The 24,146-nt window shown below is 40.4% G+C and overlaps 1 protein-coding gene and 1 long non-coding RNA gene across 16 annotated transcripts in view; one reads left to right on the forward strand and one right to left on the reverse strand.

The window, feature by feature from the left end:
• Positions 1 to 1,603: 1,603 nt before the first annotated feature.
• On the reverse strand, positions 1,604 to 8,792 carry LOC107079386 (uncharacterized). Its single transcript, XR_001480348.2, has 3 exons — positions 8,256 to 8,792; positions 3,251 to 3,303; positions 1,604 to 2,500 (listed from the first exon to the last, which is right to left on the reverse strand). It is a non-coding gene; the product is annotated as an uncharacterized lncRNA (long non-coding RNA).
• Positions 8,793 to 15,429: 6,637 nt separating this feature from the next.
• Positions 15,430 to 24,146, forward strand: part of celf4 (CUGBP, Elav-like family member 4) — a 192,858-nt gene continuing 184,141 nt past the window's right edge. For 13 of the 15 annotated variants that reach the window (XR_011189109.1, XM_069187430.1, XM_069187437.1 and 10 more), the window contains exon 1: positions 15,430 to 16,036. Coding sequence is in view for 14 of the 15 variants with exons in the window: in XM_069187430.1 (XP_069043531.1) it covers positions 15,769 to 16,036 (268 nt within the window). In the remaining variant the exon portion in view is untranslated. The remainder of the gene's footprint in view (positions 16,037 to 24,146) is intronic. The other 2 variants (XM_069187443.1, XM_069187442.1) reach the window with 1 other exon arrangement.

The following is a 24,146-nucleotide window of genomic DNA, read 5'->3' on the forward strand; positions in this document are numbered from 1 at the left end:
CATAAAATGGAACACTGTTTTTTTCCTTAACTGCAATTTATCACGTTTTTGGAACTTTATTTTTTTATGTAAAAGAAACAAGATTAATTTGCTTAGAAGATCATCTGTTTCATTAGCAAGGAAACTGCAAGCTGTTCCAAAACACTGTCTTGCTCATAAGTCAGCAGTTGTAACTCCCCCACTGATGCTGTATCCAACAACTTCCTCAACTGTGTGTTTTAATTTTATGCGCTTCATCAAGATTATATTCTTTGTTTTGTTCCAACACACAGTCTGGAGATCATATATTTTCAATGTATCATACAGAACCAAAGGTCAAGGAAAAAAAACCTGATTGATATAATGTACAAAAACAACTATTTCTTTACTTGGCTATAAATATGGATTGTTGATCTACAGCTGTTTTCTAATGGGAATTGTGTTTGTTTCCTAGATAATAAATGTTATAGCATTAAATGAAAGCAAAATTACAGAAATCAGCCTTGTACAGCAGTTACAGTATATTCTCGTTAGGAACAAGAGCTATGTTAGAATGTAGAAGCCCACAGGACCAATGAATCGTAGTTAAGTGTCAATTATACGGCTCTAGGATTGTACGTTTTTAGACCGTTGTCTAAAACAGGATTTCTGTTCTGACCAAATAAAATGACATGAGGATTTCTAACAAAACACTTCAAAAAGGCAAAACACAGATTTCTTGCTATTGCTGATTTCACAGTCTTTCACCTGAAATGTATCTCTCTCATGCTTTGAACTAATTTGATCTAGTTCAGTCCAGATCATTTGAACATACTGTATGTAGAGGAAATTCCCAATGATGGTACAGTGTATAACGGAACTTCGTTAACAACAGGTTTCTAAAAGAGTGATTTAATCAAATTTGATTTGTAACTGTGTGATGAATGACAGTGTGCATTAACGATCATCTGTATGGCGACAATCTGATTTGTTGTATGAATAATTATAAAGAAGTTCAAGTAGGGAGCTGTGTCAGCATGAATAGGCTGCAAAGGAACAAGTAAAGGTTTGTTCCATGCTGAAAAGAGAAGAAAAGAAACACAACGTTTCAGCTACGGAGCCTTCTTTGGGTGTGTGGAACCTTCTTCACACACCTGAAGAAGGCTCCACAGCCAAAACGTTGTGTTTCTTCTCTTTTCAGCATTTATAAAGAAACCCATTCGAAATTTTCAAAGGCTTGTTTTCTCCTATAACGGGGGGCAGTAAGGGGATGTGGTCGTTTTCACAGCTCACGGCTCCTGGACCCTGGGTTTGATTCTGGACTGAGGAGACTTCTGTGAGGAATCCACCTGCTGCCCCTTCGGGTACTGCCTTTTCTTCACCGTCAAAAGGCATGCTCAATTAATGGGCCACTGCGTCAGCTTGACCATGAAACAGACTAAGCGGTCAATGAAAATGAATGCCCATCCATATAATTTCGAAGGGTCTGTAATGTGCCATCCTAAATTTTAAATCAGATTCTTTTGCACGTCAACTTGTTAAATGGTTGTGTACTGTTCCCATTATCTACCTTTGAATCAACGCACAAATATAGTATTATTGTAAATATTGACTTTATTTCTATACAGTACAATGCGAGAGAAAAATGTGTTCTGTGATCAGAGGAATTTACCTAATTATGCTCCCCGATAATTCATTTCTGTTACTGTATATTGCTGTTGAGCGAAAATGTGATGCGAGTGTCCTATTTTTCCTGTTCCGATAGTTGTGTAACTTACTCGGCAACTCATTTTCAAAGCAGTGTCATACCACGAATTCTGTTCGAACAGCTCTTCACAAGCCAACATGCCCTTTGCGGTATCAATGATCTGCTGTAATAGCAGTAACGTTCAACAATATCTCCTCATCCTTATTGAACTAAGAACACTGGAAAATTCCGAGCCTCTCAAACATTAGGTTTAAAATTAACAGGCGCGAGAAAGACAGAAAGAGATTTCTGCTATCGCTGTTACTTTCATGTGCCAGAAAGTCTCACAACAATTAGTCTTTCTGCAGATCTTACAGTTAATTCATCTGTCAAGTAGTGAACACTAAAAGAAAGCAGACCGATATTTATTATTTTTAATACATACTATAGAGTGCCTGCTAACGTGAATTAAGGATTTAAGGATACTGATTTGCCGGTGATAAAAGCTACTTTCAGAGAGGCATGAGAAGCTCTCTCAGGGCACACCAGTCACTAGAGGTACAGTATGGCACATCAGTGAGGTCATGGTCAGAGGCTACAGAACATTCATGCTGTTGTAGGAGAATACATGTATACCCTGCCCAGCTATAAACATGTCCTGCAAAATGAGTGACGTGCTCATAAACTAACATTTTTATATATCGGTGCTAATGGTATATACAGTAGGAAACATCCATGTTTACAGAAATGACAATATATTAATACCGGCAATATACGGTAATGGCAAAGGTTAGAGTGAAGATCATTTCCTCATTCAGTGTGATGCTGTATCACTGCTATTTCCAGATGTTTGGCCTGTAACACAGAAGCATGAATGTCTTAAATCAGTATACTGGGGAGTTAATTGCTTTTAACACTTAGAAAACACTTTTTTTTGCTTCCTGTGACATGGAATACATCCTGAGTCACTAGGTTGTAGTTATGAAATTAGTACTTGTCACGATCGCAACCCCTCCTCTTCAGGGCGCTCCAGCCCTTCCTCGTTTGTATCATTCCTGCCACCTGTTCCTTGTTTGTCCCCTGTTCAGTTCGCCTTCGCTTACCTTACTCGTGGCTCTGCATCTGATCCCCGCATTGTGCGAGCCCGGGACCTGGTTGGGCCTGGCTCCGTTATGTTTTTAACTTCCTGCTCCTGTCCTTGTTCCCCCCGCCGGTCCCGACCCGGCACCTGATTTTAATCTCCTGTTTGGACGGATTTCTCAGCCTTGGACCTTTTGCTTTCGTTTTTGGATTCCCCCTTTTGGATTTATTCTGGACTGTTCGCCTCGGCCACACCTCCCCAGATCACCAGCACCGTATGGACACGTCCCCCTGTTCATCCCTGTTCCTGCATGACTTTTCCCTAGCGAATTCCTTCCTCACTATTCTGGATTGTGTCATCCGCATAGGGTCCGGAAAGAACTGATCTTTACAGTACTTGTGACAATGTGAGAGTGGTAGGAGCCACAGCAAACACAGGTAAAAGTCGATGCCCCGTCTGAGGTGCAGAGGCACCAGTGTGAGGCTAGCGAAAAACCCCAAAAAAGGAAAAAGAAAAAAGCTCACCACTTTGCACCGCAGTGTCAAGACTGGACTATTCCATTCTAAGAGGGTCCAGTCTGGGGGAAAAAGAAAGACAGCTTGTAACAGTGGGATCCATTTAGCAGGGTCTACACCGGCAGAAAGGTAGCAAAACAAAAACAAAAAAAAACTCAACCTGTCCCCAGTGAATCATCCCAGAGGGACAGGAGAAAAGAAAAAGTAGCAAAATCTCGACCTCAACGCTATCTTCACAATCCCCTCCGGGACTGTTGCTCGAATGTTGTCCCCTTGCTTTCCCCTCCGGGGGAGTGCCCAGTGTGTTCTTAAAAGACCTCCTCAGATGTGGCTCATCCTAAATTAGCCAGGTCAGCAGCAGTAGTTGCTTAGGCAGTGCGCTGCCCTTAATCCAGTGCTCCGCCTCCACACTGATCATGCCCTGCACAAATGTGCCACAAACATCCCAATGACTGTTTTCTAACATACTGTTGAGGTATCTCTAGTATTTAACCAAAGGACAGGAAAGACATCATTTGTATCACAGTTTGAAGAGGTCACTCAGCCCATCCAATCCTCAAACTTTTACCTAAAGGAATGTGCCATAGCATCAGAATGAATTTTGGAAGATCCTAGCATGTTGTTCTCTACAGTGTTCCTTATAATAATAATAATAATAATAATAATAATAATAATAATAATAATAATAATAATAATTATTATTATTATTATTATTATTGTTATTGTTATTGTTATTATTAAATAATAATTAATTGTTGTTGTTTAAACGTTCCTAAAGTATATAATAAATATGATTTATGCAGTCTTCTTTTTTTAATGGGGTGGCTGTAGATGAACGGAAAGTCCTTTCCATTGTCTATAATCGTATTTTGCCGGACAGCCCTGTGAAGCAGTGGTTAGGGCTTTGCACAATTGCCTGCAAGGTCATGGGTTGCTGATGGGTTGCTGATCTTGTTACCTTGAGCTGGGTGCATTGCTCAGATTGCTATAGTAAATGTCCTGCTACGTACACTGCTCTTGAGGTCATGTTGTAAATACTAATTTGTTGTCGATTGACTTATCTGGTACAGTACACTTAAGGAGTCGTTCTAGTGTCAGAACTGTTTTAAAGGAATATGCGCTCTGTGTCTAATCAGATCAGATGTAATGTCCTGTTATTACATTCATTTCATGCTACCTTTTTTAAAACTCTGACCCACCCTATCACTTAATCTTAAAGAGCAGCCCAGGAAGCCGCTGAGATGCAGAAATTATTTAGATTGCACTTATCTTTGCAAAATGCAGAAAAGCACCAGTGTGTTACTGCATGCAAAATGATGGGATAAGAGGACTTTTAAGACTTTTGCCAAGTGATGAATTAAATGAAAGGTCACAAATGAAGCTCAGAGGTGGCAAACACAAGCATACAAATTTCACAGTAGATTGGAATCCATTGAAACAGCTTTAACTGATATGAAAATTCATTTTGAATAAGCGGCAAAGACAATTGATACGTTTGAATTGCAAGATAAATACCCAAAGAGCACACAGGTTATCAGAGAGAGGTACCATTAGTGAAGAAGAATGCACAGGTTGTTCTGATATGAGTGGGGTGCTACTGTATTCAGTAGAGTGACAGTTCTAGCTGGCTATTGTGTTTGATGGCATTGGAGCTGGAAAAGATATACAGTATTGTACGATTTATGCTCAGAATACACATCCTATAATAGTGAAGTTAGTACTAATAATCAGCTGCTTTTTTGGTTTGTTCAATTTCCTATGGCATGAGTTCTGAATGATACAATGCTTCTTTTTGAGGGGCAACAAAGCATAGTGGGAAAGTCTCTGAACTCCTAATGAATGGACTGTAGTCTCGAGCCTCCCCTTCAGTAAGGTGCTTATTTACTCTGATTATTCCAGTCCACCCTGCTGTGTAAATGGGGACCAGTATTGCTGGGGGTCATCTCTGTGAAGGACAGAAAGAAATGCAGGAAAGAAATCTCACTCTATGCCGCAGAAATCAGAATGGCCTCAGTATTCCCCAGCCCCAGTGAGTTCATGGGGCTCAGATATGTGAATGATCTAATGTTTGTGTTTTTTTGGAACAAAGAATGATAGTTAATTGCAAAATAAAAATAAATAAGGCACATACAACAACTTTGAATATGTTGAAGGTCATAGTGCTTTATCAATGGTCTTTAGAGCATGTTGATATTGTGTAAGAACAAAAGAATGTTTACTGATGAGATGAAACTATCAGTAATTAGTGGTTAATGGATCCAAGGATCTCATCCAGCTGTTTCTTGAAAGATGCCGGGCTATCAGCTTCACCAACAGCTTGTCCAATACTCCCACAGCCCACCGGACAAAGAGGCACCTCCTGTTCTCACTTGTAAATGCACTTCCACTTATTTTCCACTTGTGCTCTCTGGTTTGTGCTTCCCTGGCCATTCTGAAGAAATCTGGGCTGATTTTGTCATCGCCCTTGAGACTTGCAAATTCTTAGAATTTGACAGTCTTTCAGTTCTGTCAGCGTATGATATTCTCTTAAGATTTAGATATATCTAATAGCTCTCTTGCAATTTCTTTCTATAAATAGGTGTTCAATATTGTACACTATATTCTAAATGAGGCCATATTAGTGCATAATACACAACGGATAATAATAATAATAATAATAATAATAATAATTATTATTATTATTATTATTATTATTATTATTATTATTATTATTATAAATGAGGCCTTATTAGTGCATAATTCAATATAACATCCCTTAATTTATGTGCTTTTATCTGTATATATTGCCATTTTGATTGCTTTTTAATTGCTTCCCCACATTATCTAGAAGATGCAACTATTTTCCTTTCCTTCTTTGTATTTATAGTATATACCTTTGCTACCTGCATGCTAAATTCTGCACTTGTCCACATTAAACATAATCTGCCAGGTGTTTGTCTTGTTTTCAATTTTATCTAAATCTTTTTGAATTTCAGTTGCTACCTCTGTTGGCTGATCCTTCTAATTAGGTATCATCTGAAAATGTGACTGGTTTCTAACTATTCTGGAATCCAAAATATTTATATAAATTAAGAAGGGCAGTGGTCCTAGTACAGATCCCTGCTGCACCTCACTTATTACATCACCCTAATTCAAGTGTTATTCCGTTTTCTGTACCTTGTGTTTTCTATTAAACAGTTCTCCATCTCGCACACACTTCCCTGAATGCCAACCACCTGCAATTTGAAAATGAATCGTTTCGTGTGGAATCCAAAGACTGGTTTGTTTAATTTGTATGTTTTCCTTTGTCATGTTTACAGTTGTAAACGTTTGACATTAGTGGTTAAATGCCATAAAAGTAACCCATGTAATCTTCACATTGAAATTGGAGGATTAAAGATATGCAGATCCGTGCTATGAGATGTGAAACCAGACCCAAAGAGCAGAAATGAAAACATGCAACTGATTTTAAACCTTGTTTTGGAGCTGGTACAGGTACTGTACTTGATCCCAGTGCAGGCTTGCTCTGTCATCAGAGAGGGACTTGTCCCTCCCTCTGTTAGAACCAACCTTACTGTGCTTTGCTAAAGATTGGATAGTGTGTTTATAATATCTTGCTTTTAATAGATGGGTGGATTGAAAGAAACTGTACTCCATTAATTACGCTATGCTCATACGGGGGCTGATGCTACATGTATGAGCCAAGATGTAAAGGCACAATTGCAAATTCCAAATTGGGTGGATAACTAATAAAAAAATGTAAAATGCAATGTTAATTAACTTATTTAACACAGCTTATTTAGCACAGTCCCTGTGCTTCTTCGAGTAAACATTTTTACTCTCTGTGCTACACAATGACAGACAGCTTACTGGGCCCCTTCTGCACTACTGTCCTGATTTGGGGGCATTCTGAAGCAGTCTATATCAGTCAGTGATATAATTGTTAAAAACACTCACAAGACCATTAAAAAGGACACAAACCAAAAGAAGCCTATTGGCCAATCATGCCGGTTTAAAAGCCAGTAGCTTATTGATCAAAATACATTATCTGTATGCTTTTGGATGAATTACCAGCTGACTGAATGGGGTGTTTAAAAGACAGCAGAGTCGGTTAACAAATACTTCCTTGTCTTCCAGGTACTGTACATGAGGAGCCCATGGATTCAGACACTCCACAGCAGGAAGATTTTGTAGTTCCTGATTAGAAGTGGAACGCTGGGGGCTATTTTTACACAACTGTTTGAAGAACTGCCTCTTTGTTAAATACAATGTTATGTTTCCTTAGAAATCCTTAAAGCTCAGAACATAAGACAATTAGCATGCCATTAAAACTATATGTTTTCTTTAAAAATGATTAAGCGCCTTTTGCAATATATAACCTTTAAAGTAGCTATTTCCCAGGGCTGCGGAGCTGAAGAAAAGAAATTCTCTCTTGCTTTTGTCTTCTACAAGCCGCTGAACAAAGATAGGACATTAGCAGACTCGGTGACTACAGAGCCTGGGTCTCAATTAGATTTGCTTTTAGTGCGGGGGGTTCTGTTCAGTTTGTGTTTGTTTTCGTCATTGTCTGATTATTCTGTACTGTTCTTTAGCAAATTAACGTTTACATTAAATTCTCCCGCTTCAGAGTGCACAAGCATCGCCTCCGCTTTAATTATTCGCGCCCTTACACGTCGCTCTGGTCTTTTACACTTTGCTGAAGAACTTCACATAAAAAAATGTGACAGTTTTCATCGAGATACACAGTAAAGAACAAGACTAATTAGCGCTACGTATAATCTTGATATTACTGTCTACGGACATTGTGTATTTATGCATACGTACTGTATGTGTATATACGACGTGTATCCTGTATAAGTACAAAACATTATGTATATATAGTAGCTTGCATGTATTGATGCAGGCGTGGTTTTTCTGTTCGTACCATAATTCATATCTTAACACATTTGAGCTTTCACGACTGCTACTGTTTGTTTTTGCGACTTTTACCGCATCAACCATGAGACCGGTTTGATCATCTGTAAGTTGTCTTTACCTTCTCCGAAATTGCCTCAGTCCTTTCAGGACCTCGGACAGCGCCGCGGTCGCTGAAGAGCGCCGAGATGGGTCGCTCTGCTCCTGTTGCTGTGAGGCGGCAGCTCGGCAGCTCAGCCCCGACTCGAACTCCGATGCGTTTAGAGGTTTTTCCAGTCCATTTTCAAATTCCAATAGACACGGAATGCTTATTATTATTATTATTATTATTATTATTATTATTATTATTATTGCCGAGGGTCTTACAGGGTACTAGACAACGACGATCTGATCTGCAGTATTAGTATAAGGTTTTATTTGTATGATTGTGTGTGCGCAGAGACGTCTTTGTACTCTAGTGTGGGCCTCGTACTATGATTATTGTTGCAATTTCCGTAAAGAATGCACGCATCAACAAGCACTGTTGGGGCTGCATAAACAACACATTGTGCTTGGGACGTGTGCGTTGACGTGAGATACTAGAATCTTTTGTTTGTTTGTTTTGTATTACAGCATTTCTTTTTTCCCCCTAAAAGTTGAAATCTGCTTTAAATACCATACTGTTTTGTGTACGTTTAGGCTTTTACTCGCTAAAGAACCTGACACGTGTTCCCATAACAACAACAACAACAACAACAAAAGGTTGTTTGAATAATGAGACGCGGCGGAATTAGATTGTAAATCCGGTTTTCCCCTGTTTTGCCCGGTGGTCTCCGTTCACGCCCTACACCACACACAGGTGTTACCGCGGTGTTCTGCCCATTGCCGTTTAGACTAGTTCTCGTGTTGTGAGCCGGGATGCATTTCATTACATCTAAAGATTTGTCTAAACGCATTAAACGTATGTTTGCCGTAAATAAATCGATTTTACAGTCGTGCCTATTAGAATAGCTTTTAACGCCGAAGCGGGCCATCGAAAATGTATTATGGGGAGTTATTGCATATATTAAGGCCTTGGACATTAAATAAAAAGTGATCTTGAAAGCTCACGCCGTACTGTAGATGGAATCGTTGTGTTCTATTTTTTGTGCAGGTAAGCAGTGTCCCAATGCAATTTATCAGCCACTTTTGGCTGCCGAGAATATAATAAGTGTGGCTACCTGCGGGCAAAGCTATTGTGTTATAAATTACCCATTAATTGCCTCAGTGAGAGGGTGCATACAAACAACCTGCACACGTCCACGGCTAACTTTCTAGGATTTAATTACTTGATCTAAAATAGAATGGCCTCTTTATCCAGACTGATTAGGGTTGTGTGGAAACTGCCTGATGCTTTTAAAGCAAAATATGTCGAATAGCAGCCCCCGTAAATGTACGGAATGTACTGTGAACTACAGTACATGTATCAGAGAGCCATCGAAAGCTCCTTTTTGTGAAACCATTGATGAAAACTATGTGTAAGACATGATGGTTCAAGTGTGTTGTCCACACAAGTGCATCCATATTTCTAGAGCACAGCAGTAACATTAAACAATAAGACGTTCAAATCAAAGGTCAGGGGGCGTCTGAAAATGCATTTTTACTAATATAAAGTGTAATACCTGGTTATAATGAAGGCAGACTGTGTGTATCCCAAGGGACCTCTTGGACAAGAAACTTCTGTGTTTCGCTGAATCAAACAAAGTCAATGAACTGTCTTACATGCTAGGTTATGGAGTGCAGGCATCATTAACTAGCCATTAAGCAAAAACATACAACTCCTTACTAATTAAGAAAGATTAGGGTTAAATCCCAGAAGCATTTTATGGATGCTAAATAATGAGGACAAATAGGTATGTCTTCATAAAGTATACATAATAGTCAATAAGAGAATGTGTGTTAAATGGTTTGGGTATTTAAAGACAAAAATAAATTAGGAAAACAAAGTTTGTCAGTAAGTTTGACAGTAAGATCTTGTTACCCCTGATATGTAACTGGCTATTACAGAGGCAAATTAGTTGGTTTATAAGAATCTGGTCTCTTTTTCCATCAGGGTGTATTGATCCTTTACCCTCAAAAGAGAGCCAGTGCCTGATTAAACAGTAAGTAAGCAAAAGCCTTGAAAAGCCCTGAACTGTGAAATTATATGTTGCAAGTTCACAACTAGATACTGCAGCCAGAACTGAAACTGTCTACAAAATACACTACTGTCACACATGGATCCCTACCTAAAATGTCTGTTGTGTTAAATGTCCACTATAACTGTCACTGTATGGACAGTAAAAGGCTCATACCATTTCCAAAACTGCTCTTGAAGTTCCTAAATTCAGCCTGAACTGGATATTAATTCCTCATTTAATAGGACCTTAGAAAGCATGGCTAGCTCTTTGGAATGGTCATTATCTAGCAACCTGAATGAAGCATCCGTCAATAATCTCATGCATGCAAAACATCTGCATGACACCACTCCATTGAATGGAAGATCTTTTTTCCAACTAGTGATCTTATCCTTTAGCAGTTTTTGTCTAAAACTACAACAGTACACATTGTGAAAAATTGTTGGTTCAATAACATCGCAAGTTTCGTTAATGTGTTTTAGAGCTGAGTCTGTTATAGGACAGATTCATATCTCAGCTCAAACATGAACTCAAATCTAAAAATTTGAAAGCAAAATATGTTAAGATTTTACATGGCTGCCTTCAGTTCAGGAAATTACTTTTTGTGTTCCTTGACAAAACAAAAGTTGACTGAGAAGGGTTGTGTGCTGCTCCCAAACCCAAGCAATAAATGCTGTTGTTCTTTTTAAATGTTATGTTTCTCTTGACATAATCTGCACTTCATATTCATCCATGTTTGAGTATAGTGCCTTAATATTTGTATACCCAATGTTTCGCATGTACAGTATAAAGGTTCCATACACAGTACTCACAGGAAGAAATGGGTAGTTTGTAACTCTTAAACTAGTGTCAATTTGAACCCCTTTTTGAAATATCAATCCTATCTGTGCAGGTGTTCTGGTGTTTGCTTGCTGCCTTACTGCATTCCAGCCACTGCGCCCCCTGCTGGTAAATTGCTACCAAGGGTTCATCAGACCTTGCAATGAGTAAAGGAGGCCCTGCCAGGACAGAAAAAATACAATATTCATTGGCATTGTAAATGCCCTTATGCCAAACTGGAGTCGAACCGTAGTAGCTCCCAAGGGGTCTGAAAGTGTGTGTTAAATTTCTTAAATGCATAATGTGATTAAAGAAGTGCCTTCTAAAGCAATATGTAATACCGCATTACCACAGCGGTTCTATTAGGTGATCACAAAATCTTTGAAGATATGGAACCATCCCACCAGCAGTTTTCTCTTTCTTGTCCTAAAGGATTTATGTCTAAGATCTGACTCATCCTGAAGGCTGCTCATTGTAATACTGGTGAATCTAGTTAGGCCCAACTTGTAGGGAAAACCTTTCTTTAAAGATCCATGTGTATTTCCTAAAAGCTTCTACCACTGTTTGCAATATAATATGCTTCATTTTAAATATGGATATGGAAGGAAAATGGTGCTGCCCACTATAGCTTCAGATAGGTATAGAAACGCAATGACTACTCATTGAAATGCTAGTATTCAGGCAGAGACTAGAGGGTGAGTTACCCTGTTTGCCTCAAGGACAGCAGATCACAGTAAAGCAATCTATTCAGGGCGTATGAGGGTGGCTTTGTAGAGTTCAGTATGTCTTATGACACTTTTCCTATGGGACTTTGCTGCCTGCCCAGCCATTTCACCTGGAAGATAAGAACAATTCATAATGTTAAGCTGTCAAAAGAATTGAATATGTCTATGAATTATGAGCAATTGAACAGGAACTACAATATACAGAAATGAAAAGTAAACTATTGCTGAATATTGACAGTAACCATGCTGTTCATTCATGGAGAAACACAAAATGGAAGCATTATTGCCAAAAAGACTACTACAGTAGTAATAGAATTATCTTTATCTAAAGAATTTCACCTAGCAGCCACAGAAAGCAGACGACACCCAGGATGGGACAGCCCATCACAAGGGACAAACACATGAATGCACCCAGGAACAAGTCACCTAGCCAGCATGTATTTGGAAAGTGTGAGACATCTGGACCACCTGGAATTAACTCATTTTAACATGAAGAGTAAACTTTTAACATGTAAACTCCATCCTGAATTAAACACACAAACAAGAGCTGTGAGGCAACAGCATCCTTATACTGTTCAGAATTATAATGACTTTATTCATATGTATAATGAGGGTGGAATAATAGTGTCAGTATCTGCTGTATTCGTACAGTAAGTAGTAGCTAGTCCTCTACATATTAAAGAACATCTCTGTTGTAAATTAATATCATTAATGATAAATTGCATTTACAGTATTTTACACTCTTCATCACAAAGGATCCCAAAGCTCATCACATACAGTACAGGGAGGTACGACTTCATCCACCTCTGGAGTGCAGGACCCACCTTGCTGATGAACAGCAGCTCTTATGCACCAGCAGTCTCCCCACACAGCAGATCCGGTAGAGAAGAGAGAATCTGCTTTACCAGTTGATGTTAAAGGGGAACTTCATACAGTACCTGGCACATTATTCAACAGCAGACTGGAATGTAACCCCATATTGGGGTTCACACCCCCATACTTCCAGTGCCATGGGATCATTACCGACCAAGTGACGACATCAGTTGAATGTCCCATCTGAAGGAAGGCCCCTCCTGTAGAGTGTCCCCAAGTAGATGTGGGGGGATATTGCTTTGGTGATTCTGGTCCACAGAGAAGATTGCCACTTGTGGTTCCATAAGCTCCACTCACTGTACAGCAGCATCCTAGTTTTGCTTAAAGGCTCCCTGTACTATTAGGGACCAGCCCAGCCTTGTTTAGCTGCAGAGATCTGATAAGATCAGCCTAGGAATGCGTTATCATTGTTGTCTGCCGAACTGCATGACACTCTAAATTGGGGAAGGAGGGCATCACAGTGTTGGCTAACATCAACAACCAACTCAGGCTGTGTCATTGTGGCCAAGCCTCTCAGTTGTGCTGTACAGCACACTGCACAGCCAACAGAATATCCAGGGCCAGGGGAAAAAATAGAAAACCTCTTAAGGAAAAGCCAAAGCAAAAGACTTTCCTTTTGTCCTGCAGAAGGGTTTTGTTTTCTACTGCAAATGGAACCACCCAGACAAGAGACAGGCGAGGGTAATGAAAAAAAAAGACTTCAGCCACTGCATCACAAAGAGCCCCCCCACACACACACACAAACAGCCCACATGTTCAAAACATCACTGCAGCAACTGATGTGACTCAACCACCCCCTTTCTTGATTAGAATAAAATGCAAAAGGGAAGCCAGATGTATTGGGAGCACATACACCTGTCTGTCTTATCTAGTCATAAATGGTGTTAAGAGCAATCTACCTGTATGTAAATGATGCCATGGCAAAGAGAAAGACCCCTAACTCATATTTCTCACAATAACATCCTGCATCTCTTCCTGCTGACTGCTTTAAACAGATGGAGTGTCACAGGACATCGGATCAAAAATGTTATGAGAAGATAAAACTAATCCATATATTGTTTTTCCTTTGGTATTTTACATACTGTAGCAAACCCTTAGGTTTTTAGTCTCTGGGAATGGAAAAGTCAAAGGGTGGTGTATAAGAAACAGTTTCCATTAACTGCAGGTTCTTCCACATATAGAAAACTGGTCACAATCTAAGAATAAGCAGGGAACGAGTCATTCTCCTGAAAGATTCCTGAGGGGAAGCCTCCAATATCAGCCTACATCAACACTCCATCGCATGGCTATGATTTATCAGAAATTATAAAGGCACACAGGGAACAAAGTGGGTATTTGAAATTCCTAATTGTGTTCCTTCAGTTAATCTAACACTCACCCCAAATTTACCCAATTGCTAGTGCGATGCAATGGAATCTCAGGATCAGTACCTAATACCGTTCTCATATATAGCCCACATGGAAAGATTTGTTTTCGCGTTTGATTGATACATCGTAGTTTTTCAATGCCACCATAACAGCAGTACAGAACTGGATTTTGCTGAATTTGTCTTAAAATCTTTCGTGCTGCTGTAGATGAATGCAGTACAAAATAAACATGTTCGAAACTCGTTAAAAGCAGAATCTAAAGATCACTTTTTTTTAACATGACTTCACTCACGCTTGTAAAGAAATGAGGAGCCCATTACACGCGTAAACGGAATCATTTATGCACATTGATGTGAATCGCCACCTTGAATTCGGTTTATATAAAACTCTTCACCGCCACGCTGCGTGTGCCATCCGGGGGAACTGGCACGCTTAAGGCTTACGGAGAAGATTTCGCTTTTGCTCTGAAACGGAGATAACAGAGGCTACAGTATGACCTGCTTCAAATAAACCTGTTTCGCTGGGACATAACTGTTGCAAAGCAGCGCGGGCGTCCGCAGTAACGTCGGCTCATCTGTCTTATAGCAAACCAAAATGTATCGGCGAATGCTTTAAAGGGGCTAAATGTTTTATAATAAAGAAGTGTTATTGGTTCCCTAGAAGAAATATCTCGCACTGTCCGTCTACAATGGTCACCGTATGTCACTGCTCAGCGCTAAACACAAATAAGTATCGAACACAAAATGCGTATAATGGGATCCACCGAATCGCTAAAGAAAAATGCCAGAGAGCAAAGGTAAACAAAAATCAAGCAGGTTTTTTGATCCTTTCGATCTGATACGATTACGTAAATTCCAAAGCAGCGTCTCTTCTCAATTATAGACCGTTTGAACGGAAGAATTGTTTCAGAATGACTGAAAACAAAACAATGACAGGCTAACTTACTATTAACAATAATAATAATAATAATAATAATAATAATAATAATAATAATAATAATAATAATAATAATAATACCACGGTTTATTATAGTTTTATAGCAAAACATCACATTTAAATATGATTATTGGGGCTATAAATCTATTTGAGGGTCCCTGCAGCGAAAAGAAACAGAACACAAATACACCCAAACCAGAACACAAAGGATCCGAGAGACGCTTTTTCAAATTTATAGTCCACCCCCCCCACCTCCGCACTTGGGCGGAAGATACCATTTTTAGGCTGAGTCGCAGAAGGGGAGGAAGAGAGAAAGAAATTTTTGAATTTCAAATCATTTTTTCCTTTACCTCCCCTGACACATGCGAGTTGTGAGACATCCCAGTCTGTTTAAACCGAAAGGACACCCATACAGTCTCTTCAATGCAAAAAATAAAAAGGCAGGATAAGCGGGCGAGGGAACGGAGGTGTAAATAGAGATATATTCTCTCCCTTTTATACATATATATAGAAACACACCTCCACAGAGACAGTCACACGCACGTCTCTATTTACTTTCTAGCTAGTATATGTATTTATATATGTAAATATTTATATAAATAAAACTATCAATATTAACAATAATACTACCCGATCTTTTTTATTTAATCCGCTACTGATATTACTTCTACACCAACGACAGCACCACTGATTCGACTACTACCACGCAAACTATACTATCACTACTACTTCGACTACTAATTCTACTTATTCTGCTACGACCGCTACCCCAGGTGAAGATGGCAACGTTAACAAACGGGCAGGCTGACACCTCGGGTCTCACCTCGGGACTCGGCAGCGCAGGCACAAACGGGCTTGTGAACGGATTAAGCCACAGTCCCGGGAGCTGTGCCACTATTCCCATGAAGGACCACGATGCCATCAAGCTTTTCATAGGACAGATCCCCCGCAACCTGGACGAGAAGGACCTCCGACCGCTCTTCGAGGAATTCGGCAAGATCTACGAGCTCACCGTGTTGAAAGATCGGTTCACCGGTATGCACAAAGGTGCGTGAGACGGGGTGGGGGGGATTTTATCCAGTTTTTACCGTGTCGTCTCTCAGTTCCGTCCTCGCTTTCCAAACCTCAAGGTGGGAGGCTTGCTGCCCCTGTTGGCTTCATTTTATCTATGCGTTAATTCACGTGTTTGATTATGCATTTTCACCCGATTTCCCTACGGTTAGTACTGGCAGGACTTGCGCTATCGTAAAACAATCCAATTTCGTGATACTTTTTGGGGGGTCTTCTGTGTAGACCCGTCTCTCTAGGTGTAACAATTGCAGAATTCCGATTCTTACACTAGAATGTAATACGAAGCTTGAGTACATTAATGCGATAGTGTTGTCTGGGTATTTATAAGTTAAAAGGAACATGCAGTAGTTTTATCTAGTTTATGTCCACCAGACATTGAGTTGTAAGGCAAATGGTTAATAGTACCCATGTGCATACTTTCATTATCCGCTGCACTCTACTGACCATTGTAAATGCAGAAATGTTACATTATGTGGTTCATCCTAGTGAATGGGTATTGCTTTGTGCTCTGAAAACTCTTGTGAATATTTATTTAGCGATAATGCTACACTGGGTCAAGAAACTCATATAAGCAGCAATTTCCTGTTCTCGGCTGCCTTTCTCTTGTCCAGGTTTGAATGGGATTTTGATTCGTTCTTGGGATTTTACTTTTTTCCACCAACGATGATTCCAATGGTGAAATGGGATCATTTTTCACGACCTTTGTTTTTACACAAGCTTTTCAGTTCATAGTTGTTTGTGTGTGTGTATGTTTGCGTTGGTTTCATTCTTTTCTTTATGGTACATGTGAAAATGCATTCTGTAGGAAAAGCACCAGAGAGAAAGCAGTCAGTGCTTTGAGCAGGCGGCGTGAAATTCCCCAAGATAAATGCCTACTCCATCTCTGCCCCTTCCCACCAATACCACTGGCGTTTCAGAAGACTCTCCTTTGATCCTACTGGTAATGCAGGTTGAATGCAAAAAACTGCTCCTCCAGCCTGAACAGTTTGGAGTTGGGCAAATGTAGCAGGCAGAAGTGCTTTGATGGCTTGCCGTGTTGTCTTAGCAAAGGGGAAAAAAAAGGCTGAATGATCTTTGAAGATAAGACTGACTTCTTGTATGTAGTGTGCCGTGACTAAGTCCTTTAGGCAGGCTGCATGAAAGACTTGCGGGAGAAGACATCTTTATTAGGCTGTCAGCCGAACTTTTATTTATTAGATTATTTATTTATCACCATTCATTCTGATCTGATATGTTATTGGATTTTTCTTGAGGCATGTGCTGTGGATGTGGCAGATGAGCGCAGCGCATTGTACAGCAACTCCACTTTAAACAATACACAGTAGCATAATAGGGAAAGCACTGGGGTTATCTTTTATTAAAAACAGACCTGTATTAGAGAACCCCCTGTACAAAGCTTAATCGTATTGCCTGTGAACAAAAGCCTCTCCAGTGACTGATTCGAGAATCTGTCTGGCTCCTCAGGGATCTCGCATACAGACACACGCGAGGCTGAAACGGCACTTTTGGACACATACCAGCAAAGACTTTTCAATTATCTAATAATGGGGCTTGCATTATTTACAAGGGAGCTTTGCTAGCATGCACGGAGGGGCTCTTCCTCCTGTATCCGAGTCCCACAATGACATTAGCCAGGGCAAGAAAGAGACACGGAAATATAACAAAAAAACAAATCGTATTGGCATATACTTGCTGCACCCCAGCGGCAGTGGGACTGTTCTTTAAATCCTCCTGCTGCTGCCATTTGCGTAGTGGGCAAGGACCCGCGCGATGTGCCCACTGGCTCACTCACTCATTCATTTATGCGGGAGTCTCTTGCTTGCCAACAGTATGGACGCTAACCAACCGGATTACCGTTGGCACTGGTGGCCTTGGCTTGGTGCTAACGCTGTATTCCTCATGATCGTTCCCCATGGCGTCTGCTGTCCTGGTGGAGGATTAGAGGTGGCGGAACGCATCGGAGGAGACCTCGGAATCCCAGAACCGAGAGAGCGTCATACTCCGGGCGTCAGCACGCTGGCTTGCCGTAGATCCAGTACATGTGTGATGATCCTGTTTCAGAACCTCATGGTGTAAGTGTGGTGGTGGGAGCACATTCTGTGGGGAGTCTGGCCTCCGTGTCCTCGCTCCTTCCAAAGAAATGCCGGCCGGGTGAGCCGGATCATGTGTGTCTGTGTGCGCGCCATGTTATGGACCGGCATATCACATCCAGGATGGTTTCCTTCCTTCTTTCCTTCCAGATACACCCCTACCTAGAATAAGTGGCTTTATGATAATGAATGGATGGAGCCATGGCCCTTCTAACTGAGGAGGGATATAAGTATTACTCATACTAATTTGCCTCTTTCTTATAAAACAAGGCATTATCATCTGCTGTAGTTTTCCTCCTTTCACTGCACATGGAATATTAATTTTAAAAATCATTGTTATGCATATAGGTGCACCCTGGGAAATGTTTTGACCAGCCCACTTCTCCACGCTTCTTAAAAGGATCTTTTTTATGATATTTTTATCACATGAAATCATTACAGCATAATAGGAATGTATTAAAGAGAGCAAGCCCGTTCTATTTTCATTTTTTCTTCATACTTGCATCCCTGCCTGTGGTAATAGACCCCATTCATAATCTTCAAGAGCCGCAGAGGACAGTGCTGTGGCTGTTCGGTCGAGTGAGGGGCAGAGAGCAGATGATTTCTTAAGGGGGAAGAAAACTCTTTCCTTTTTCTGACCGAGGCTGATGCATAAAATGCCGTAACGTCTCCGTTGTAGTTGCGTTTTTATTATTTCACTCTGCTGCTTTGAGCTCATTGCCTTGCACAACAGCATGTTTAAAATCCTTGGTAATGTAAACAACGCGATCTGTTTCAGTCCAGTTAGGAATGATGAGCAAAGAGTACTTTCTTGCAGGTTTTGAAATAGTCAAATCTGACTGTTGTGTACTTTAGGTTTAAATGAGATCTCCAGTGGGACAGGTTTTAAAGCCTCCAAAACCAGTTTGACACATGTACTTAATCAACAAAAATAATCACTGCGCAGTTAAGAATGTGTTAGCAGCATGATTCTGCACATTGACAATGAAGTGTAATGTGCTGAGTGGGTCTGATGTTGGTACTGCCATTTGTCTCTGGTTCCAGTTTGAAAATTAGTTAAATACTTACAGATTATGTTTATTCTTCTAACTCAATGGTCTGTCAGCAAGCAGGGAGGCCTGTTCCTCTGGGTTTTCCGTCTCATTTTATGGCATCATGTAACTTGCTTCTCTCAGCACTGCCTTGAGAGATAAAATCAACAAGCCTTCCTTAAAACGTGCCTGGATCTGATAGGTAAGTGGATGTCCTGTATGAGAAATTCTGAAAGGTGCAGGATGTGTGCTGGTGCTGTTGCATGAGTGCACCATGAAGGCCTGCGCACTGTGAACAGGTTTAAAATTAAGCAATTGCATTTCACCTGCAAGGACATTTTATTTTCTGTACAACTCTGGCTGATAAGGACAACGATAAGTCCCTGTTCTTTGCTTTGGAAAGCTATAACTCTGAAGGCCTGTTTTCAGCTGCTTGTTGCTGTCCTATTATTTTAAAGCAAACAATGAAACATGCAGTGGAATTCGATTTCATGCCTTCAGTGCCATAGAGCAAAGCCACAAAAACTCAGGCAGAAAGAGGGCTTCAAACTGGATTTCTGAAACGTCTGAAACTCAGGCTCTTTCCAAAGTATCAGACAGGAATCGCTCTTATGTTAAAAGGGAAAAAAAGAGGGATTAGGTGTGATGCTGTTAAAATAACAGCTGATAAGAATGAAGCAATTTAATCACAGAATCCACCCCCCTCTCTATTAACACGCTCTTTTAATAAAGCTGATGACACAACCCCAAGCAGATGTCACTCAAACTTCTCATTTGACAGCTGAGCTGAAAACTGCAGGCAGGCTTCTCTTGAGCATACAGCAGTTCTGCTCTTAAACAGCTGAGCTATTATCTGCCAGTGTGACCCACAAGACATGTCCATACTTACCAGCACATCCATTTTCCTATTGTATTTCTAAATACTGTATACCAAATTCCTAGAAACATTCGAATTTGCAATTTAATAGAAATATTCACAGGTTACGAAGAAAACATGAGATCATTAATACAGTGCAGTGAAGAAGCTCTTAGTCCAAGTAGGATAGATGATACCTGAAGCAATATCTTTTGTACATATCAAAATAAATAGCTGGCTTTTTATCTAGGAATCTTTGGGCATCTGTGGGAGGTCCCACAGGAAAGACATAAAAGCCTATTTTTATTAGTAAGACATGTGATGAAAAGATGCTGTATCATCACAGTATAGTCATCTTACAGAAGACAGGCTCTGCCTTAGGATACCAGCAGCTTTTACTGTTTGCTTTGGATGCACAGATTAAAAAGGGAGAAAAGCACGCCGTACTGTTGCAGAGAGATAGAAGTATTTTAGATTTTAAGAAGTTTAAAAGATAGTCAGAATTGTTAGAGCAATCATCCTGAGGTTGGTTCCAATATGACAGCCTTGGAGATCGGCAGCAACAGGTGTGGTCATACAGTCGCAGGCAGACCTGGAGAGAGTTGCGATACCGAGACAACCAGGTTGGTCTTTTTGTAATAGGGCTTAACAGTATGTGCATTCTTGGGTGTGAAGAAAGATATAAGATGTGAAAAGGGGGTTAACTGATTTCTTTCTGCACAAAGACTTCTTGTGACACAAGACATTCCATGCTTAAGCACCTTTGAGTTATGGCAGGGATGGGAGTTAACTGATAAGAAATTCCAAGTGCAAACTAAGGAAAAATGAAACCGACCATTAAAAGGGGTCAAGGTCTTGGGAATGTCCCAACACAGGTGACCCCCGCCCCATTACCATGGTAACAAGGTAACAATTTGCGTCTGAAGTTTGCTATATAAACTGGACGTTTTGTACCTATATTCCGAACAATACTTTGATCTTATTGTTCCTTGCATGCAATAAACCCAGTTGTTTAAACTTCATCTCAGGATCCAGAACTTATTTGTCTGTTACAACAGGTGGTTATCCCGATCAAAAACATGGGGTTACATGCCTGTGATGGCAGGTTCCTATCTGAATATCTTGTCCTGCAGATCATTAACTTCTTTCTCTCAGCCCATAGCTACAACTGTGGGGTTTGCCTATATACAGTGGGAACCAGCTGAGTTTGTGACAAAGCTTTCATTGAGACACATCTTTCTGTTTCCTGTTTTGCAACCCACCTAGCTGCCTTTCAGTTTTTTCCAAGACGATGTTAATTCAGAAACAAGTTTTCCCAAAGGCTCAAATTAGTTGCAGTGACAGTATTTCATCATGAACTATTTAAAAATGAAAGACAGGATGTACAAAGCATTTGACATGGAGCTGAGTGTGCAGGCTGTTTTTTTTTTCTTGAATTTGCTCTCTTTAGAAGATCTTTTTTTTTGTTTCCCCATAGTACCGATACAAACTTAGAAGATCAACCTAACAGCTCCTGTTTCCCACTCACTGTGAAAGCAATGGGATTGTGCTTCTCCATGGAGGATAAATACTGATAAATCCTTAGAAACACAGACCTTAGCACACTTAATTCTCTACAAAACGCCCCATTTACTGTTTTAGAAACCTGAAATGTATCTCCTTATTGGAGGGTTTTAAACAAGGACAAGCTTATTAGACAGTGCTGATGTGCAGGTGCAGAATGACCTCTGTCTTCTAGCTCTTGGGCAGCTACTCTAGTGTGTAACTGGTGTTTCATTGCCCTGCTACAAGATCTTTTGAGATCTGAAAAGAGGTAATATATACACACTGCCTGTAACATGTGGTGTGTTAGAAAATATCAAAGATTTTCACCTACTAATGCTAAAGCCTCAGAACATTACAACCCACCTAACGGTAGGCTGCTCTGCTGAGCTTATTTAATTATACTCTTTGAAAGTCAGTGGTAAGACTATATTAGTCTGTACTGTTTTTACATTTGCAATGCACTTACATACACTCATTCCAGGATCTGGCATCTAGCAGGGCATTTGTTCTTTAACAGAAGGACATGTCCTTCACTGTACATAAACTGTTCAGTTTGCAAAAAGAAAAACTGACAGGGAAAACAAAGGAATGAATGGAAAGAGCTGATGTTTGATTCCTCTGATTTCTGACGCAGTGATGTCTATTTTTATCGGGCGCGCCTGTCAGTGGGACTGGCCAACGACAGGATATCTCCTAGCTCGGCTTGAGGAAGAGCTCTCCTGCCAAACGGAGGACTCTGACCTCAGGAAAGTGCAGAGATTAGCATGCTAACTGTATTCACAGAGCCTGATAGGGCCAGCACTGAGCCTCCTAGAGGAAGAGTGATGCATGAGTGAGGGATGCGCTGACCTTTTCTTCGTGGAACATGCATCGCCTCTTTTATTCATGCAGCTGACCAGGGCAAAGCCGAGTTTTACAGCTTGATGGTTTTAATTACTAGCCTGCCTCCTCATCATAAAACCTTACTAAACCTGAACACATACAATCTTTGTGAACGCTATTAAAAAGACTTCCCAACTTCCTTACCAGACGCCTTTCTAAAACAGTAAATGTGAAGTTTTGTAGAGAATTGAATATGCTAAGGTCTGAAGCATAAAGCCAGGGCTGTGTTTCTAAGGATTTATCAGTGTTTATCCTCCATGGAGAAGCACAATCCCATTGCTTTCACAGTGATCGGAAAACAGGAGCTGTTAGGTTTATCTTCTAGGTGTGTACCAGTGCTATGGCGACAAAAAATAAGATCTTCTAAAGAGAGCAAATTCAGGAAATAAAAACCGCCTGCACACTCAGCTCCATGTCAAATGCTTTGCATATCCTGTCATTCGTTTTTAAATAGTTCATGAAGACATACTGTGACAACTGCATTTTTAAATTATTTTTGGTATATCATATTCAGAGCTCATACAGTACCACCAAGTCATGGTGAAGGTCTGCTAAGAATGCAGGGAAGACACAGAACGATAAGATATTTATTGTAATGACGACTTGCTTCTCTGTAGTGCTTTTTGTTCCAAAGAATCCCAAAACACTTGTGGGAGGGATCCCACTTCATCCACCACAGGGTGACGTTTGGCAGCCCCCCTGTCCAGTTAAGGGGGGGACTTTAGGGAGGCCATGTTGTGCAAACAAGCCCAGAGTGGATTGTAGCCAGGAGACCTGAGTCGCCACCCCTGCTCTTACATCTCACTTGCTGTCTTTACTGGCCAAGCACTCGGGATCTCCGTTCATCCTGAATGGCAGCACTTGCCAAAGCACAGTGATTCCAGGCACGTCACTGGGCCATTGGTTTGGAATTTGTGGTTAGCTTATGTTCCAGAAGACCACTGACATGTAATACAAGTCACAGGAAACCATTAATATACTGTATAAGAGACGTAACATCATGACAAGACTGCAGAAAACAATGGTCATGACCAGCATCGCATATAGTTTCGATGTTCACAATTGAATTCCTATAAACGAGATCATCTTCACCTAGAGCCCTAGTAATTCATCATCTTGCATTTCAAAACATCACTTCCTTTACACAAACCTAAAAGTGACTTTCTCCAGCATATCACAGCCAGTTTCAGTGTATTCCCAAAGTAATAAGGATTACTGCAGTGGGATTTGCCTTTTGTTATGAAAGAGTCACAGTGCAAAAAGAATGTGCTGTCAGAATCGCAAAGATGATCTTTTTAGGCATGGAACCTTTTTTATCACTAACCCAGATTTCTATTTTTTTTGCTTTACTCATTGTTGTGCTCCCTGTTTCTATTTCAGTTTGTGTAATGCTTTTTGTTATTTGCTGTATTTTTCTGCCAGTGATCTCGCATGCTGCGAGTTCTGCGCAGTGAAAAGAAAGCATTAAAAATCTAAAGCACTGCCGCTTCCAGACCTGCTTCGAGATCAGTGAGTTTTTACGCACAAATGTGAAAAATGGAACAGTAGAAGGCAGTAATGTATTTGTTATATGCTGTGCACAATATATTAGTCTCCACAGCCTATATTTGAGCTATTCTGAATAATCTTTGCCCATATGAGAGAGTACAATTCTTTCTCTCTCTCTCACACACGGGCACCTT

Source organism: Lepisosteus oculatus, chromosome 3, assembly GCF_040954835.1.
Source record: "Lepisosteus oculatus isolate fLepOcu1 chromosome 3, fLepOcu1.hap2, whole genome shotgun sequence".
Taxonomy (NCBI): Eukaryota; Metazoa; Chordata; class Actinopteri; order Semionotiformes; family Lepisosteidae; genus Lepisosteus; species Lepisosteus oculatus.